This window comes from Saccopteryx leptura, chromosome 1 (assembly GCF_036850995.1).
Source record: "Saccopteryx leptura isolate mSacLep1 chromosome 1, mSacLep1_pri_phased_curated, whole genome shotgun sequence".
NCBI lineage: Eukaryota > Metazoa > Chordata > Mammalia > Chiroptera > Emballonuridae > Saccopteryx > Saccopteryx leptura.
The window spans coordinates 13749856-13765029 of NC_089503.1; the positions used below are offsets into that span (position 1 = coordinate 13749856).

At 44.3% G+C, this 15174-nt stretch overlaps 1 protein-coding gene across 1 annotated transcript; it reads right to left on the reverse strand.

Annotated features, from left to right (window-relative positions):
- Nucleotides 1-1410: 1410 nt before the first annotated feature.
- LOC136387909 (serine protease FAM111B-like) lies at nucleotides 1411-9013 on the reverse strand. The gene is given in 5 exon segments (XM_066360020.1): nucleotides 1411-3782; nucleotides 3784-4613; nucleotides 6120-6276; nucleotides 8028-8158; nucleotides 8675-9013. Coding segments are annotated over 5 exon segments (2757 nt in total). The 3' UTR covers nucleotides 1411-2482.
- Between the last annotated feature and the right edge of the window lie 6161 nt (nucleotides 9014-15174).

Consider the following 15174-nt stretch of genomic DNA (forward strand, 5'->3'; position numbering starts at 1 on the left):
TGTTATTCCCTAAATCTTCCTCCAGTGGTACAGAACGTAGAGGATGAAGTATTGTAGGAGGAGAAGTGCCAATTGTCTTCTCTTCACAGGCACTGTAGACACTAACACGTCAGGAGCAGCAGTGTGCTGTAGAGAACGGTGCTGTGGAGATTGTCTGTCATCTCTGGGGACAGAGAAGGTGCCCTGGAATGGAAGCTACCTGAAGGAGCGCTGCATACGCCATTGGCACGAAGCCCATTACAGGGCACAGCACGGGCATAGTGAGGTGCCTGGATACCCCTGAAGGTGCTAACGAGCCCTGAGCCAAATGTGGCCAACACTCCAATCTCTACACGCTCACTCTAAGGTGTAGTTGGCAGGAGATGGGGCAGGACAGAAATGACATGCAAATGTCTCAAGTTAGAGGTATCTGAGTTACCTGCAGAATCGTCATTGTAAATTATCCTGACTCATTTAGCTCTTGGCTTTCTTGACTCTGAACATGAAAGGGCAGGAATGGAGACCAGGCAAGTCACTGCTTCCCGCTGCCAGAGAAGCGAGAACTGGAAGACAGGAATGAATGTCTGGGATTTTCCATTGGCATTTGCAAGAGGTGCTGATGTCACACACAGGTGACATACAAGGGAAGCAATTAAGTTTACCAGGGAATTTGCGGGTTTAGAGGAACAATCCAACTTTCCCCCTTAACTCTAAAAGTGTATTATTTTGTCATTATCTTGTTAGGTGGAGAACAAGAATCACTTCACCAGTTATGACTATGGGGTAAAGGTACCAGCCTAGGCTTTAGGACGACAAATACCAAATATTTTGTATGTGTATAAGGAAGCTAGGTATTTTAAGTGAGGCTTGTTTCAAATTAAGAAAGCCAAAGGGGGAAAAAAACGGTATTTAATTGCTCTCTAATGTGTATAATATACGTTGGCTCAGTGGTAGAGCGTCGGCCTGGCATGTGGGATTCCCAGGTTCGATTCCCGGCCAGGGCACACAGGAGAAGCGCCCATCTGCTTCTCCACCCCTCCCCCTCTCCTTCCTCTCTGTCTCTCTCTTCCCCTCCCGCAGCCAAGGCTCCATTGGAGCAAAGTTTGCCGGGGCGCTGAGGATGGCTCTGTGGCCTCTGCCTCAGGTGCTAGAATGGCTGATTATGGCAGAGTGAAGCCCCAAGATGGGCAGAACATTGCCCCCTGGTGGGTATGCTGGGTGGATCCCAGTCGGGCGCATGCGGGAGTCTATCTGACTGCCTCCCCGTTTCCAACTTCGGAAAGATAAAAAAAACAAAAAAGTTTTCTAATTAAGATAGTATATTCATTACAATAAGGGGTTGATATCCAAAATATATAATATAAAGTACTCACAAAGCTCAGCAACAAAGAAGCAAACAATCCAATTAAAAAATAAGGACAGGGCCTGAAAAGACACTTTTCCCAAGAGGACATATAAACAGCCAACATATATATGAAAGATGCTCATCTTCACTAGCTATTCGAGAAATGCAAATCAAAACTACAATGAGATACCACCTCACGCCTGTTAGATTGGCTATTATCAACAAGACATAATAAGTGTTGGAGAGGCTGTGGAGAAAATGGAGCCCTCATTCATGCTGGTGGGAATGTAAAGCAGTACATCCATTATGTAGAAGACAGTATGGTGGTTCCTCAAAAATAAAGAAGAAAAGTTCCATATGACCCAGCAATCCCTCTACATATTTATTATACATATTTATTATACAATACATTTTTAAATAAAATATGTATTTCCGATGGCTTTAGGTGACCCCTGTGTTTTGGTCGTTCTACCCCCGCCGGGATCGCGACCCACAGGTTGAGAACCGCTGCTTTACTGGGTATCTACCCCCAAAACTGGAAAATACTGTTATATAAGGACACATGCAGCCCCATGTTCATCACAGCATTATCCACAGTGGCCAAGACATGGAAACAACCAAAGTGTCTCTCGACAGAGGATTGGATAAAGAAGTGGTACATATAAACAATGACATACTACTCAGCCATAAGAAACGATGACAGAGTGACACTTACAACATGGATGGTCCTTGAAAACGTTATAGTGAGGGAAATAAGCAAATCATAAAAAGCTAAAATAGGTATGATTTCACACATAGGTGGGATATAAAACTGAGACTCATGGACATAGATAAAATTGAAGTGGTTACTAGGAGGAAAGGGATGTGGGAGAGGGGGAACGAGGGGGGTGGTGGGAAGGGCATAATGAGGGACAAATATAAAGTGATAGGAAATGATTTGACTTTGAGTGATGGGTATACAACATATTCAACAGTTCAAATGTTACATAAATATTTACTTAAAACCTATATACACTTTTGATCAAGGTCATGGTATTAAAGATAATTTTGTAAATAAAATTTAAAGATAAAAAAGGTAATGCATTCATTATACTTTAATGGAGCAGCCCAGATACTCTAAATTATTAGAGTGTTTTCATGAAAACCACATCCCTTTTTCTAATGTTCCTTGGGTTCCATCTGAGGATGGTGAAGTAACGAGTCTTGTTTGTTATTTTTCTCTTGAATGATGGTCTCCTTTTTCTCTTCGCTTAACAATTTATACAAAGCGTCATTTTTCTGTTTAAGATAAAAAAGAATTAAATCCATTGAATAGCCAAATTCAATAATGGCATATTTCTTACGCCCGCGAATATACAAGTGTCCGAAGGAGTGCATAGCAACCACGCTGCCAAACGCATCAAATACTGGGGAACCAGAGGCCCCACTGGCAAAACAGGTGTCATAAGTAAGTGTGTCAGTGCTCCAAGCCTCTTGTGAGAAACTTCTTGGGGTAAACAGAGAGACGGTTTCGTAAGTGGCAGCATTCTGTTCAAATGCCACCTGTTGCTGATGTTCTGCGTACCTCTCCAAATGTTCTTTTAAAGAAATTACAACACACTCATCTATTTCCTTGACCTGGCCATCTGGGTGACCAACTAAACAAAGTACACCACTAGGTGGCAGAGAGGAAACATGTCTAAATAAGCCTGGAGGAAATCCATTTCCATTATCTCTTAGTTTTAAAATGGCATAATCGAGAGCTCCATCAGAAACTTCACACCACGGCTTGATGGAAAACCATTCCTCAGCAGGAGGGCGAAACGTTTTATAAGTGAATGTGACCTTTGCACATTTGCTTATTATATCCGGCCACAAACGTGGATTTGTGCCTTCTCCCACTATCATGAGTACAACATGTCGACAGGTGAAAATATAACCGTGATTGAAGACAAAGCAAGTAGCACTGCCTGTGTTTCCATTACTGTTCCAAGAGATGAACCCAACCGAATTACTACAATGAGTACGAAGTTCATAGGTTGCAACTGAAGTAGAATTTTTAGGCGCTTTTGCAAAGTACTTTTTGTATATCTTGAATTGTTGAAATGGTGGCAGTTGGGTTCTCTTCTGTTCTTCTCGAAAATAGTTTCTCATCCAAAGTACATCTTCACTAAAATGCGGATATTTCTGCATTACTATTTTGTCCAATATTTTGCAATTCTTCAACCAGCGTTTGGTTGCATCTGTTTGAATATCCCGATGAAGAGCACTCTCTATCAGCAGTTGGGACCTTGGCCGATTCCGTGAGTATCGTTACCTGTGTTTTCTGCTGAGATCGTAATGATTTTTAATTTCGCATTTTGTGCGGTATTATATGCTTTCAATATCATGCCCTAGCCTCCGAGGTGGGAGAACATTCTCTAGATTTCGTTCCACATCTTCAGCCCCTCCGTCTCTGGTTCGTGGTCCTGGATCTGAGATGGATCTGAGATGGCATCAGGTCCTGGGGACCCATTTCACCAGTGACATTTTCATTGTTCTGTTCAGTTTTCTCGTGGGTACATTTTCTGACAGATGGACTTTCATAAATGTCCAACTCTAAGACTTTTCCAGACACTTCCTCCACCGGGGACTGTTTCCCATGAATGTTCTTATAATTTCCAATGAGTTTCCACTCAAGTTCGTCCAGGTCAGGCCGAAATCGGCTGTCGTTGCACAGGGCTTCTTTGACAGTCTCGCCCTTCATGGCGTAGATACACAGTGTCCGGCCCTTTTCATGAAGTTCCCTGATCTTAACAATCTTCTTTATCGTCTTCCCAACAGCCACGACGTGAAAAAGAATGATTTCTTTGTTGGGATTTTCACATTGGCGCGATATCTGACCTTCTTCCGTGTTCTTCTTTGTTTGGTCAAGTGATATTTTAAGGTGAGACCCTGTTGGTAGGCACTTGAGAGGCATTTCTAAATTTATATAGCCTTCTACTGTTTTCTCTTCCAAGACAAGAATGTACTTATTATAAGGATTCTTCATTCTTTCCCTGAAAATGTCAGTAGCTCTCAGAGCTGAGTAGATACTCTCATTAGGTCTACCGTGTGCTGTAAACACACGATGGCCTGATTTTCTGGACCTTTCATTCAAAGTAAAGGTGAAAAAATGTTTTTCACTGTTACTGCTACTTGGGTTTTGAGAGTTAAGGCATGCTCTACCTCCACTGACTTCACGTTTAAGTTTAATGGCGCTGGTACCCTCGCTTATGTCAGAAGAACGGTCAACTGGTGCATCAGGACACATCTGCTTCACGAAAGTACCCTTAAGAAAGGAAAGACGAAACTTTCAATAACAATCACCCTTAATAATAATGTTTCATATTCTTATAATTAGAAAACTAGTAGATATTATGAATAAAATTTAGATAATATGATGGATAACGAATAATGGAGAAAAATGGCGATCATTAGCCCATCATTAGAGATAACCTTCTGCATTTTTTTTTGTTTCTAAGATTTGCTAGGCAGATATAAATCTGATATTGCTTAAGTTATACTATGCTGCCTAAGCCTATTTTTCCCTAAGCCATCCTCCAGTGCTTTCACATATCATTAGACAACCTTGGAAAACAATACTTGATGGGCCATATGGTATTTCAGTGTATAATACTTTTTAATCTATTCTGCTACTGCTGGAAATTTAGAGTGTTTCCAATATTTTACTACTGGAATGTGACAAACATTTCTACATGTATACACTTCTGTCTGCCCATCTGATTATTCCCCTAGCCCAGATTCCCAGCAGAGGAAATACTGAGATTAAGATTACAAATGCCATTCTCAGCAATTCTTCTGCCACGCTGCTTCCCAGAAAAGTCGCGTGGATTCACCCCCCTGTTCAAAGAGATCAACTCTAGGCTTGACTTTCTAAAGCATTTCACTATTATTATTTTAAATGTGTGCCAACTGATAGACAAAATCATCTAATTTTAAAACTGTGTTTAAACCTGCATTTTTTCACTTAGTAAAGCTGGTCATATCTAATACATCTTTTAGACATTTGAGACATCACATTTCAAAAGTTCTTATTAAACATCTTGTTTAGTTTCTATTCTGCATGTGGTTTCAACAGCATTAAGCAAATATAATCAAATACTTGCTAAATCACAGGATTAGTTAGATATATAACAGAGTTATGGACTCCAATACAAACAAGTATACATAGTCATACACAATAAGTAGTGCCCTCTCGGCACTGAGATCACTTGTGTCTATCTTGATTTAGCATGGCCATTTTGCCTATCTTTGAGTGAAAGAGTGTGCTTGTCAGGAACTGGGCTCTGTTTGCCTGGGTTCAAAATTCTTGCTCTGAAGACCATCACTTTTGGACCTTCAGAAAGTCGGGTTTCGGTTTCTTCATTTGTAAAAGAAGGATGGTGATAAGATCTAGTGGATTGTTGTGTTAAATGTTAAAACTGAGACACTACATAGGAATTAACAAGGATAACTCCAGGTACATAGTAATTTCTCAGTAAATACTAGTTCTGCCATTATTTATGACTGGTTATATTTCCAGTGATATTAAGTGTCTTCCCTGTTGATTAGTCATCTTGTCTAACAAGGCATTTTTTGAACTGTTCCCCCCTCCCCCACATTATCATTTCATGTTTCACAAACACTTATGTGGATGATATCACCGAATGTATTTGGAACAACAAAAGAAGGGGTTATAACAGCCATTCTTCATGAACTATCCTCTCCCAGGACCCTAATGTAGCACTATTGCTAGAGTGCCGTTCCAGCCAAGAGGTGTCAAGTGCAGACATACCTTTGAAACTTCAGGTCTGGTACTTTGGTCATTTTCAGTAGCCCTGAGTGACTGGTTCTCTCCACGTTCCACAGGATTCATGATGAGTTCCAAGAGAATGTAAGTCACTTCCACTACTGGCCCAGGTGGAGAAACAGGGGTTGGGTTTATCCTCCCACTTCAAATGAGTAAAACAAGACAAAACAAGATATACAAAATGACAGCTTTCAAACACTGGACATGAGGCAGCTCAGAACCATGTTCTCTGATCCCTGAGAGAGGGAAGTCAACGGGGTAAGCCCTAAGGCCATCTAGCTCATAGCCTGGGAGGGTTTCTGGGCCACATGTCAAGGAGGGGAAACACAACAGAGCCTGGCACTTTCCTTGAGCTGAGAAGACAAGCTGAGAGTGGTGGGAGTCCAAGGTGGTTTGAGTTTGGGGGGCAGAGCACTGGAGAGAGGAGAGCAGCACCCACACAGGGAGGTGGAGAGTCAGAGGCCTGCGGTGGGCACCCCTAGACACTTCAGCTAAGTCCCTTTCAGTGACTGACAGTGATAAAACCACTGGAAACCGGGGGAAGAACTAGACCCCGATCCCCAAAAGGTAAGATAGAACAATTCTGAGGCTCATACAGAGCTGACAATAGTTTCTGGGCCTGAAAGTCAAACGAGAACACTTCACAATTTACGAGCTATCAGGCAGAGCGATCAGGAAGGTGCTGCCTCCACAGCAGGACAAAACCAGCCGTCCATGAAAGGCTGCTATGGGGCCACCCAACAAACTTGGAAAGTAAGACTTGCAGGGATACAACTGTTTCCAAAGTCAGTAACTGCACAGGAATGAAGTTGAAGCATGCTGAAAGGAATATAAGTATCTCCAGCACTTCCCCCTCCACTGAGAAATTAACCAAGCTTGTTATCCAATCAAAAGTGATTTGGCATAAAAAGTGGCAGGAAAATATGACTCATGATGAGTGTCATCAATGAACAGAAACAGAACCAGCAGTGACACCTATGACAGAAGTAGTAGACAAGAACATTAAAGCAGATATTTCCTTGGATTGAAGGCCAAATGGACTGACAGGGACCAAATTTATCCTAATGTCTGAAAACAAAACAAGAGAAAAAGGGAAACATTTATGAAACCGTGGTTGGCAAGGAACTGGACTTCATGCATTTGGAGGAGTCACGCATGACATGCTCCCTATGGCTACTGCGGGTGACTTCCAGGAGACAGTCCAGGCCAAGGTGTAAGAGGGGGCAGCAAGGTGGAGTGGGCTGGAATTTTGATAGGGGAACCCAAACGTTAGAAATTTGGCTTCAGTGCTAGTAGGTTTTTAGTTTTAATAAATAGGAGATTATATTATATAAGGGACTAAATTGCAATAATTTCTTATAAGGGCTCAGTCACAGAATTTCCTGCAATGAGTTAAGGCAGTGCAGATAACCAGAAGCTTAGTTCGCAAACCTTCATCTTAACTGTGTTGCCTAAGAAATACAGAGAGTTCTCCTGCAGAAAGTTCCCAGAGGCGCCAGATCCTGGCTGCTCTGGAGCAACACCTGGGACAGCAGATGGACCTGTGTCAGTGTCAGAAGAACATTCTGGGGGGGGGGGCATCCTTGCAACCGGACTGCACCTCCTGCACATTGTTACCTGACTAACAGCACAATCATTTTATTTTTCCCCTTACACCATTATTAACAGCCCCTGAACCCTATAAAAATCACCAGCAGCACAGAGTGGTAAGGCAGTTCTTTTAGACAGGATTCCGTGCCTTCTCAAGTTGCTGCAATTTAAATTAAAGATGCTCTTATACCTACTCAGCCCGTCTCTCATGAAATAGTAAAAAATAATAAATAAATAAATAAATAAATAAATAAAAATGAGAGACAACACAACACAAAACCCTCCTTGTTCTGGTAACCATACCTGTTCTGAGGAGACGGAGCTGAGAGACCAAGGCGGCAGGAGTTCACAGGACACAGAGAGAACGCTGGGGTACTTGCGGTGGCTTCTCTCAGGTGTTCCACTGAGAAGAGACAGGGCAGCAATGGTGAACACTAACTAAAGGCAGGAAAGAACCCCCTCTACCCCAAACAGCAACGATAACAACAAAACAATTAGAAGGTGTCTTCCTGAAAACTTCTCTCCACACCCTACCTGGGCATCTCAGCTTCCTCATTGGCAAATTAAGGAGCTTGACTCTGATTAAACTTGACATGTGTCTGTGAATTACTTCCTGTGGATGTTGACCAAGCAAGGTACAGTACAGGGTCCCACCCTCCAAGATCACTGTTCAGAACCTCTGGAGTGCAGTCATGGAATTTGCACTATTAACATACACCCCCACCCCAGCCCCCAGCTGCTCAGGGCGCGTGAGTGGAACGGCTGCCTAGACTTTCTCCAGGCGCCTTTCTAGTAGGGACCTTTGCAAGTAGGGAACGCGAAGAGGGTGCTGGCAATTAGAAGTTGCTTCTCCCCCTTTCCCATCCCCAAACCTGCATGCTAATCACTCCCTAAAAATTTCATGTCCGATTAAATGCAGAAGAGCCACTTCCCGAAGCGCAGAGTCTGACCCAACCGAGCCGGTCACTGACGAACCGGGAGTGGCAGGAGCTGCAGAAATGGCACTTAGCGGGCTGTCCTGGGGACGTTCCTGCCAAGTCCACGAGCGAGCGGAAAGTCCCGCTCTCCAAAAGTGGCACCACTTCTCGCCAATAGACGGCGAGGTTGCGGCCGTGGGAGGAAAGGACTGGTGGGCTGGCGATGGGAAGGCGGGGTCCGGGAACACACCCGCCCAGTCCTAGCGAGTTCGAAGGTCCCGCCGCGTCCCACTCGTGCAGGCGCTCCCGACCTAGCGTGGATCCCAACCCCTTCCCCGACTGCCCGAGTCCCTGTCGCAGTGTGACTAGCATAGGCGGTTGTGGGAGGAGCCGCAGGGCCGCGCTTTCCTAGGGCTGTGATCGCGGCGGCGCGCTGGGTTGCGGGGCAAACAACGCGTCACAACGGCCTCGGGTGCCGAGCACGCGGTTGTCTCCACCCTTCAGCCGCTGCGACGTGCGTGGGACCAGCACCCCGCGCCAGACGCTGCGGATAACCGGCCACACCTGGCAGGTCCGGATCCCGCCGGCGTTGATCAGTGCCATGCGATTCGTCAGCTTCCAGGGGACCAAATGGCCCCGAAGAGGGCAGCAAGCAGCCCGCTCCTGCGGTGGGGTCTAGTGAGACTAGGTGACTCCCATTTCACCTCCTCCCTGCAGGGGGATAGATGAGCTTATTTGTTCAAGGGGCTGGTGCACACCGGACTCTGCCGAGTCCGAGGAAGAGGCCAGCACCCACACTGCTGGTGTCCAGGACGCAGGCCACTAGATGTGGAACTTGACAGTCCTGATGGGGGACTTCGGAGTCAGGCATGTCCCAACGGATGGTCTGAGAAAACATCTGTTTAAGATCCCGAATAGGAGAGGATGCCTTCAGTACTGGGTGCTGTGTGAGAACAGCTGGTCAGAGGGGGACATGATACCTGTAGGTGATGTTGGTGACAAACCTTTTTGTAACTCACTGAAAAATACATGTTCACTTGAAAGTAGATGGTAATGGTGGGCTAATGGCAGAGCTTTCCCTGATTTGACTTTGAGTAAACTATACTCTGAGAATAGTCAGTGCTTCAATTGCAGGTGCTGGGTGGGGTTGGAGAGAGCAAACTTTAAAGGCACAGGTGTAAATGTATTATGAAGAAAGTGAGAAGAAATGGAAAAACGTACAGTGTCACCAAACCATGTTTTTTCTTATCATCCTAAATTGGTACAGGTAACTAGTACCAACATGTGTACTGAGGTGAAGAACAAACTATTGTAGCAGGGCACTTGTTGATTCTCTTTTCTTGGTAGAATCTGGAGAAGTTACAAAGTTATGAAAGAAGAAATGAAAGAAACAGAGGGCTCCTTAATACTCTTGGGCTTTTGATTTGAGCAGCAAAAATATAAAGTGTTGCCTGACCAGGCGGTGGCACAGTGGATAGAGCGTCCGACTGGGATGCAGAGGACCCAGGTTCGAGACCCCGTGGTCGACAGCTTGAGCGCCGGCTCATCTGGTTTAAGCAAAAAAAGCCCACCAGCTTGAACCCAAGGTCGCTGGCTCCAGCAAAGGGTTACTCAGTCTGCTGAAGGCCCGCGGTCAAGGCACATATGAGAAAGCAATCAATGAACAACTAAGGTGTCGCAAAGTTCAATGAAAAACTAATGATTGATGTTTCTCATCTCTCCGTTCCTGTCTGTCTGTCTCTGTCTATCCCTCTCTCTGACTCTCTCTCTGTCTCTGTAAAAAAAAAAAAAAAAAATAAAAATATAAAGTGTCTGTTAACTGATATCGGGAAATCTGAGGGAAGGTCTGCTGACTGTGCTATGGCTGATGTATGTGTGTGCACGCACACACACATGCACGCATGTGTATCAGTGATTCTGCCTGTGATGTGTTGACTTCCAGGGCTTCATGAAGCAGTCACTGTCTGAAAGCTCTGGCTTGTCCCCTGACTCCCATGGCCTGGCTGTAGTATTTGCTGCATTCCCACCTCTCCCAACCACGTGAGTGTTCTTTACCAGTTTAGGGAGTTGACAACAGTAGAGCTGCCCTCCACCTGTCACTTGGACAAAATGTATTCTTGTCACATTTATAATAAAGTGCAGATACTTACTACATACAGCCAACAAGGTGCCTAGTTCCAAGGGAATGTGCAACTGTGGCCTTTTCAGGGTAAACGCTGTGTCCTCGGAGGTGTTGAACAATTTCAAGTGCGCCACATACACATCGGGTGAAGGTTTGGTTTTCTTGGTGGCTCCACAGAGTCCTTGAACCCTCTCTACTCTGTCACTAACACTAAGTAGCGGTGGGTTTGCGTCAAATCTCTCAAAGCACAGCCACAATGACTGCTCTCCTCGGTACCTGTAGTCCCGACCCAGGCAGCTCTCGGCAGTGGTTTTTTCTGTGAGAGTCAGCTTTATACTTAATATAGAAATGGAAGATGCCACCTCAAATGGTATCTTGCTAATTATCCCAAGAGATTGACTGGTAATGAGACGGAGTGGAAGCATCCACCATTAGCCAGGCTCAGGGAGCCAGGAAACCCTGGGATGAGCAGAAAGGTCGAGCTGGCTGGGATGCCATCGCAAATGGACCAAAGTGGTCCAGTAGAAGCTAAAGATATACATGTTACTTTTCAAATGGGAATCTGAGAGGCAAAGCCGTTGTTTTCCTTAAGTTCTGCAGAACTGTTTTTCCTTTTCCTTTTCACTTCACTTCAAATGTACTCTCAGTATGTCTGGCCAAGATCGTTATCACCATGAGTCCAGACTTTCCTCTCACTCTTTGGTCTGTGTTCTCTCCTCCGATGATCAGTGTCTGTCTCTTCATGACCCTCCCTGGGCTTCCATCCCTAAGGGCTGCTGGGGCATCCCTCCCCTTCGTTCCTTATGTTCCAGCTGAAGTGGATTCCCATCTCTTGTTCTACATGTGGAAGGAAAATTATTGACACACACACACACATACACGCTGAAGTTTGAAATTATCGTCAGTTCTTTTTCTGTGCGTTCACTGTGACTTAAAAGCTGAACCCTGTTTGAGAGAGGATTAAGATGAGGTCTCTAAACTTCCATCAATCTTAGCTTAGGGGCAGTCCTGAAGCTTCAGTAGCTAAGTTTTCCCAGACAGACCCCTCTTAGGAGGGAGCAAACCTTCCCAACCCCCAACCCCAGAGTTCAGAGGCTCCAAGAAGGAGGCCGCACAGTACCCAAGGTTTGTTCCCTCCAATAAGGGCAATATCCACATCCACCGTCGCCCATGTGGATGTGGCCTGGGGTCAGGATGCTGGGGAGCTGGGTGGTTTCCCTCTGGGCTCACACAGTGGGACTCAGAAACCCTGGGGCCGCATATGCCTCTTCCAACTGTAAGGATCACTCAGAAGTCACATGGGCAGCACTCAGGGCAAAGCAAATGGCCCTGAGATCAGACTCTCTCCCAGAATTCCCTTATCCGTTGACTTCTTTTTCCAAAGTGCCTTATTTTATCAAGGACTTCTTAGAGGCAAATGTGCCTTATAGAGTTTCAGGGGGCTGCAGGTGTTTCAGGTTCTGGGTCCTGGAGTTGGATAAACACTTGAGTTCAACCTCTGATCCTTCTAGAGTGGTGTTTGGTGGTTGGCTCATTTCTATCTCATTTGATCTTCATGGTCAGCCCCCAAAACTCATCTGCTTTCTATTCACTTCTTGTTTCACAGATTAGGAATACAGGTAAATAAATTGTGCAAGGGAAGTCCTTGGGTGAATGAACTCATATCAGATGCCAGATCCCCAACTCTTTTATTGTGCCAAGGCTGTCTTTGCAGCGTTTCCATACACGCAGGCCCAGTGAGTCACCCACCCCCACACCCAGCCATCCTTCCACCCACCCATTCATCTGTTCATAAGGCGGGCTCTCTCTGCAAGGCATGGGTCTAGTTGCTGTCAAAAATACAAAAGAATAGGGTCTCTGTTGTAAAGTAGATGTGACTAAAACGATATACATGGGATATTGCTACCTATTTTATTTCAGATAGGACTTGGTCGGAAAGTACAGACAGGATGACATATACCTCTGTCTGTCAAAAGAGCCCTGCTTTAGGCAGTAGGGATCTCTGAACTTTTCATCTCCCACACCTACAATTTTTAACAAATTGAGAATGCAACCACTATGATCTTATTTAAATTATATTTTTGTTTTCAAATTCACATATTGTGAGGAACACTTCATTTTTCATTTTTGTGTTAAAAATACAAATGGAGTTTCAAGTATTCTCTTGGTTCACCCCAGGGATCCTCTTGGGCATGTCCTGCAGGGCCTTCTCAGTCTGGGACCCTCCACCACAGGGCTGTGCCTGCCTCTGTTTCTCTGTATTCGGGTCTCTGTCAAGTAACAGGTTTACAGTGAGGTCTTCCTGAGCACTTTCTGTAACATGCTACCCTCTCCCCTGTTGTCTTCTTCCATCCTCTTCTCCTAATTTATGTGTCATACTATATTTTAATGTATAGTAAAATGCAATCATTGGTTTAGTTTTTGTCTTTTTAGTATAGTAAGCCTGAAGTGGGGCAGGGAGTTGTCTTCAAGAGTGATGTCTGCGAGAGGAAAGCAACAGAGCCCACAGGGTTGTGGGTGGAAGGGGAACACTGGCCTAGTTCCGAGGGCCGGAGCAGGGCGATAATGGCAGCTAGGACTCAGACATCCATTTTTTTTGGGGGGGGGACAAAAAATAAGGAAATGAATGTTTTGGAAAAGAAGCAAATTACGAATGAGAAAGAGAGGTCATGCTGCATGTTTTTGTAGGCTCATCTGGAATTCTCATGTGAAACAAAATCAAACAGAGAAGAGGTGGGTGGTAGTAAAATCAAAAAAGGAAACCGAAAGAAACTTTTCTGTCTTCCTTTTGACAAATTTTAGCCTGGTTATTTTTACTTGATACTTCTCTCTGTGTCAAAATATTTCTTCTAAACAAAAAGCACCTGGTGATAGAATAACGTTATAGCATAGTTTATTTCCAGATGGTGAGTGTGCAGATGACTCAAAGTAATCAGTCAAAGTTGTGACATACACTTTATCATAAAACCACATTATAATGTCACCAACAGTAATTTGTGATTGTAAACATGTTTATGTAGTGTGTGTGTGTGTGTGTGTGTGTGTGTGTGTGTGTATGTTTTGTGTGCTGGTTACATAGCAACACTACTTTTTTATAAAGCTGAGAACTATTTTTCCCCCGCAAATCCCTGTGTGTGTTATGGCTTAGCATTTGTCAAAGAGAAGAATTCATAAGAAACTTGGAGTTTGACCTGTGCTGGTGCAGTGGATAAAGCGTTGACCTGGAGTGCTGGGGTCATAGGTGCCCAGACAAGGCACATGCGAAAAGCAACTATGAGTTGATGCTTCCTGTGCCTTGTTCCCCTCTCTATTTCTCTCTGATTCTTGCTCTCTGTCTCTCTCCTCTCTCTAAAGTCAATAAATAAAATCTAAATAAGAGACTTGGAGGGTGAAAAAGAAGTAGTAGGCATTATTTCTTGAAAGATTATGGCGGTCAGGCAGCAACATGTAATATCTACACACTTGTAGCTTGCATCTGATGTAGCAAATTTGCAACTTCTTTGTAAGTTGTGACTTCATTATCATGGTGACCAAGGTGAGACAGTGTCATCCTATGGCTAGAGCTTTATAGATCCTCTCTTCTACTGCTTGTTCCACACTCATCTAATCTCTGTTGCTTTTTCCTTTTTAATTCAGTGAGAGGAGGGGAGGAAGAACAGACTCCTGCATGCAACCTGATTGGGATCCACCAGCAAATCCCCTATGGGATGATGGTGTACCCATCTGGGGCCTTGCTCTGTTGCTCAGCAACTGAGCTTTCCTTAGCACCTGAGGCAGAGGCCATAGAGCCATCCCCAGCACCCAAGACCAACTTTCTCCAATCGAGCCATGGCTGCAGGAGGTGAAAGAGAGAAAGAGAGAAAGAGAGAGAGAAGCAGATAGGTGCTTCTCTTGTATGTTTTGACTGGGAATGGAACCCCAGGACTTCTACAAACCGGGCCAGCAGTCTGCAACTGAGCCAACCGGCCAGGGCTAACCTCTGTTTCTTAATTGAATACCTTATCTTTGTAGTATTTATAGTGGTTTATTATCCTGAAATAATATAAACTGATACCATAACTATATACACATATACCAGATCATACACAGCAACTTCAGTTTCATAAATAAAGCCCATAGTACCCTGAAGAATATCATGCCTTTCACCAGTATTAATAGGTACAAATTCCAAAAAAGTGAAAATACCCAATGCTGGTGAGGATGTGAATCAATACGAACTCTCCTTCATTGCTGTTGGGAATGGTACAGCCGCATTGGAAGACAGTTTGGCAGATACTTGAGAAGTTAAACATAACTTTACCATACAATTCTGTAATCAACTACCTTGGTATTTATCCAATTGAATTAAAAACATATGTTCATGCAAAAATTTGTACACAAATGCTTATAGCAGCTTTATTTATAATCATCA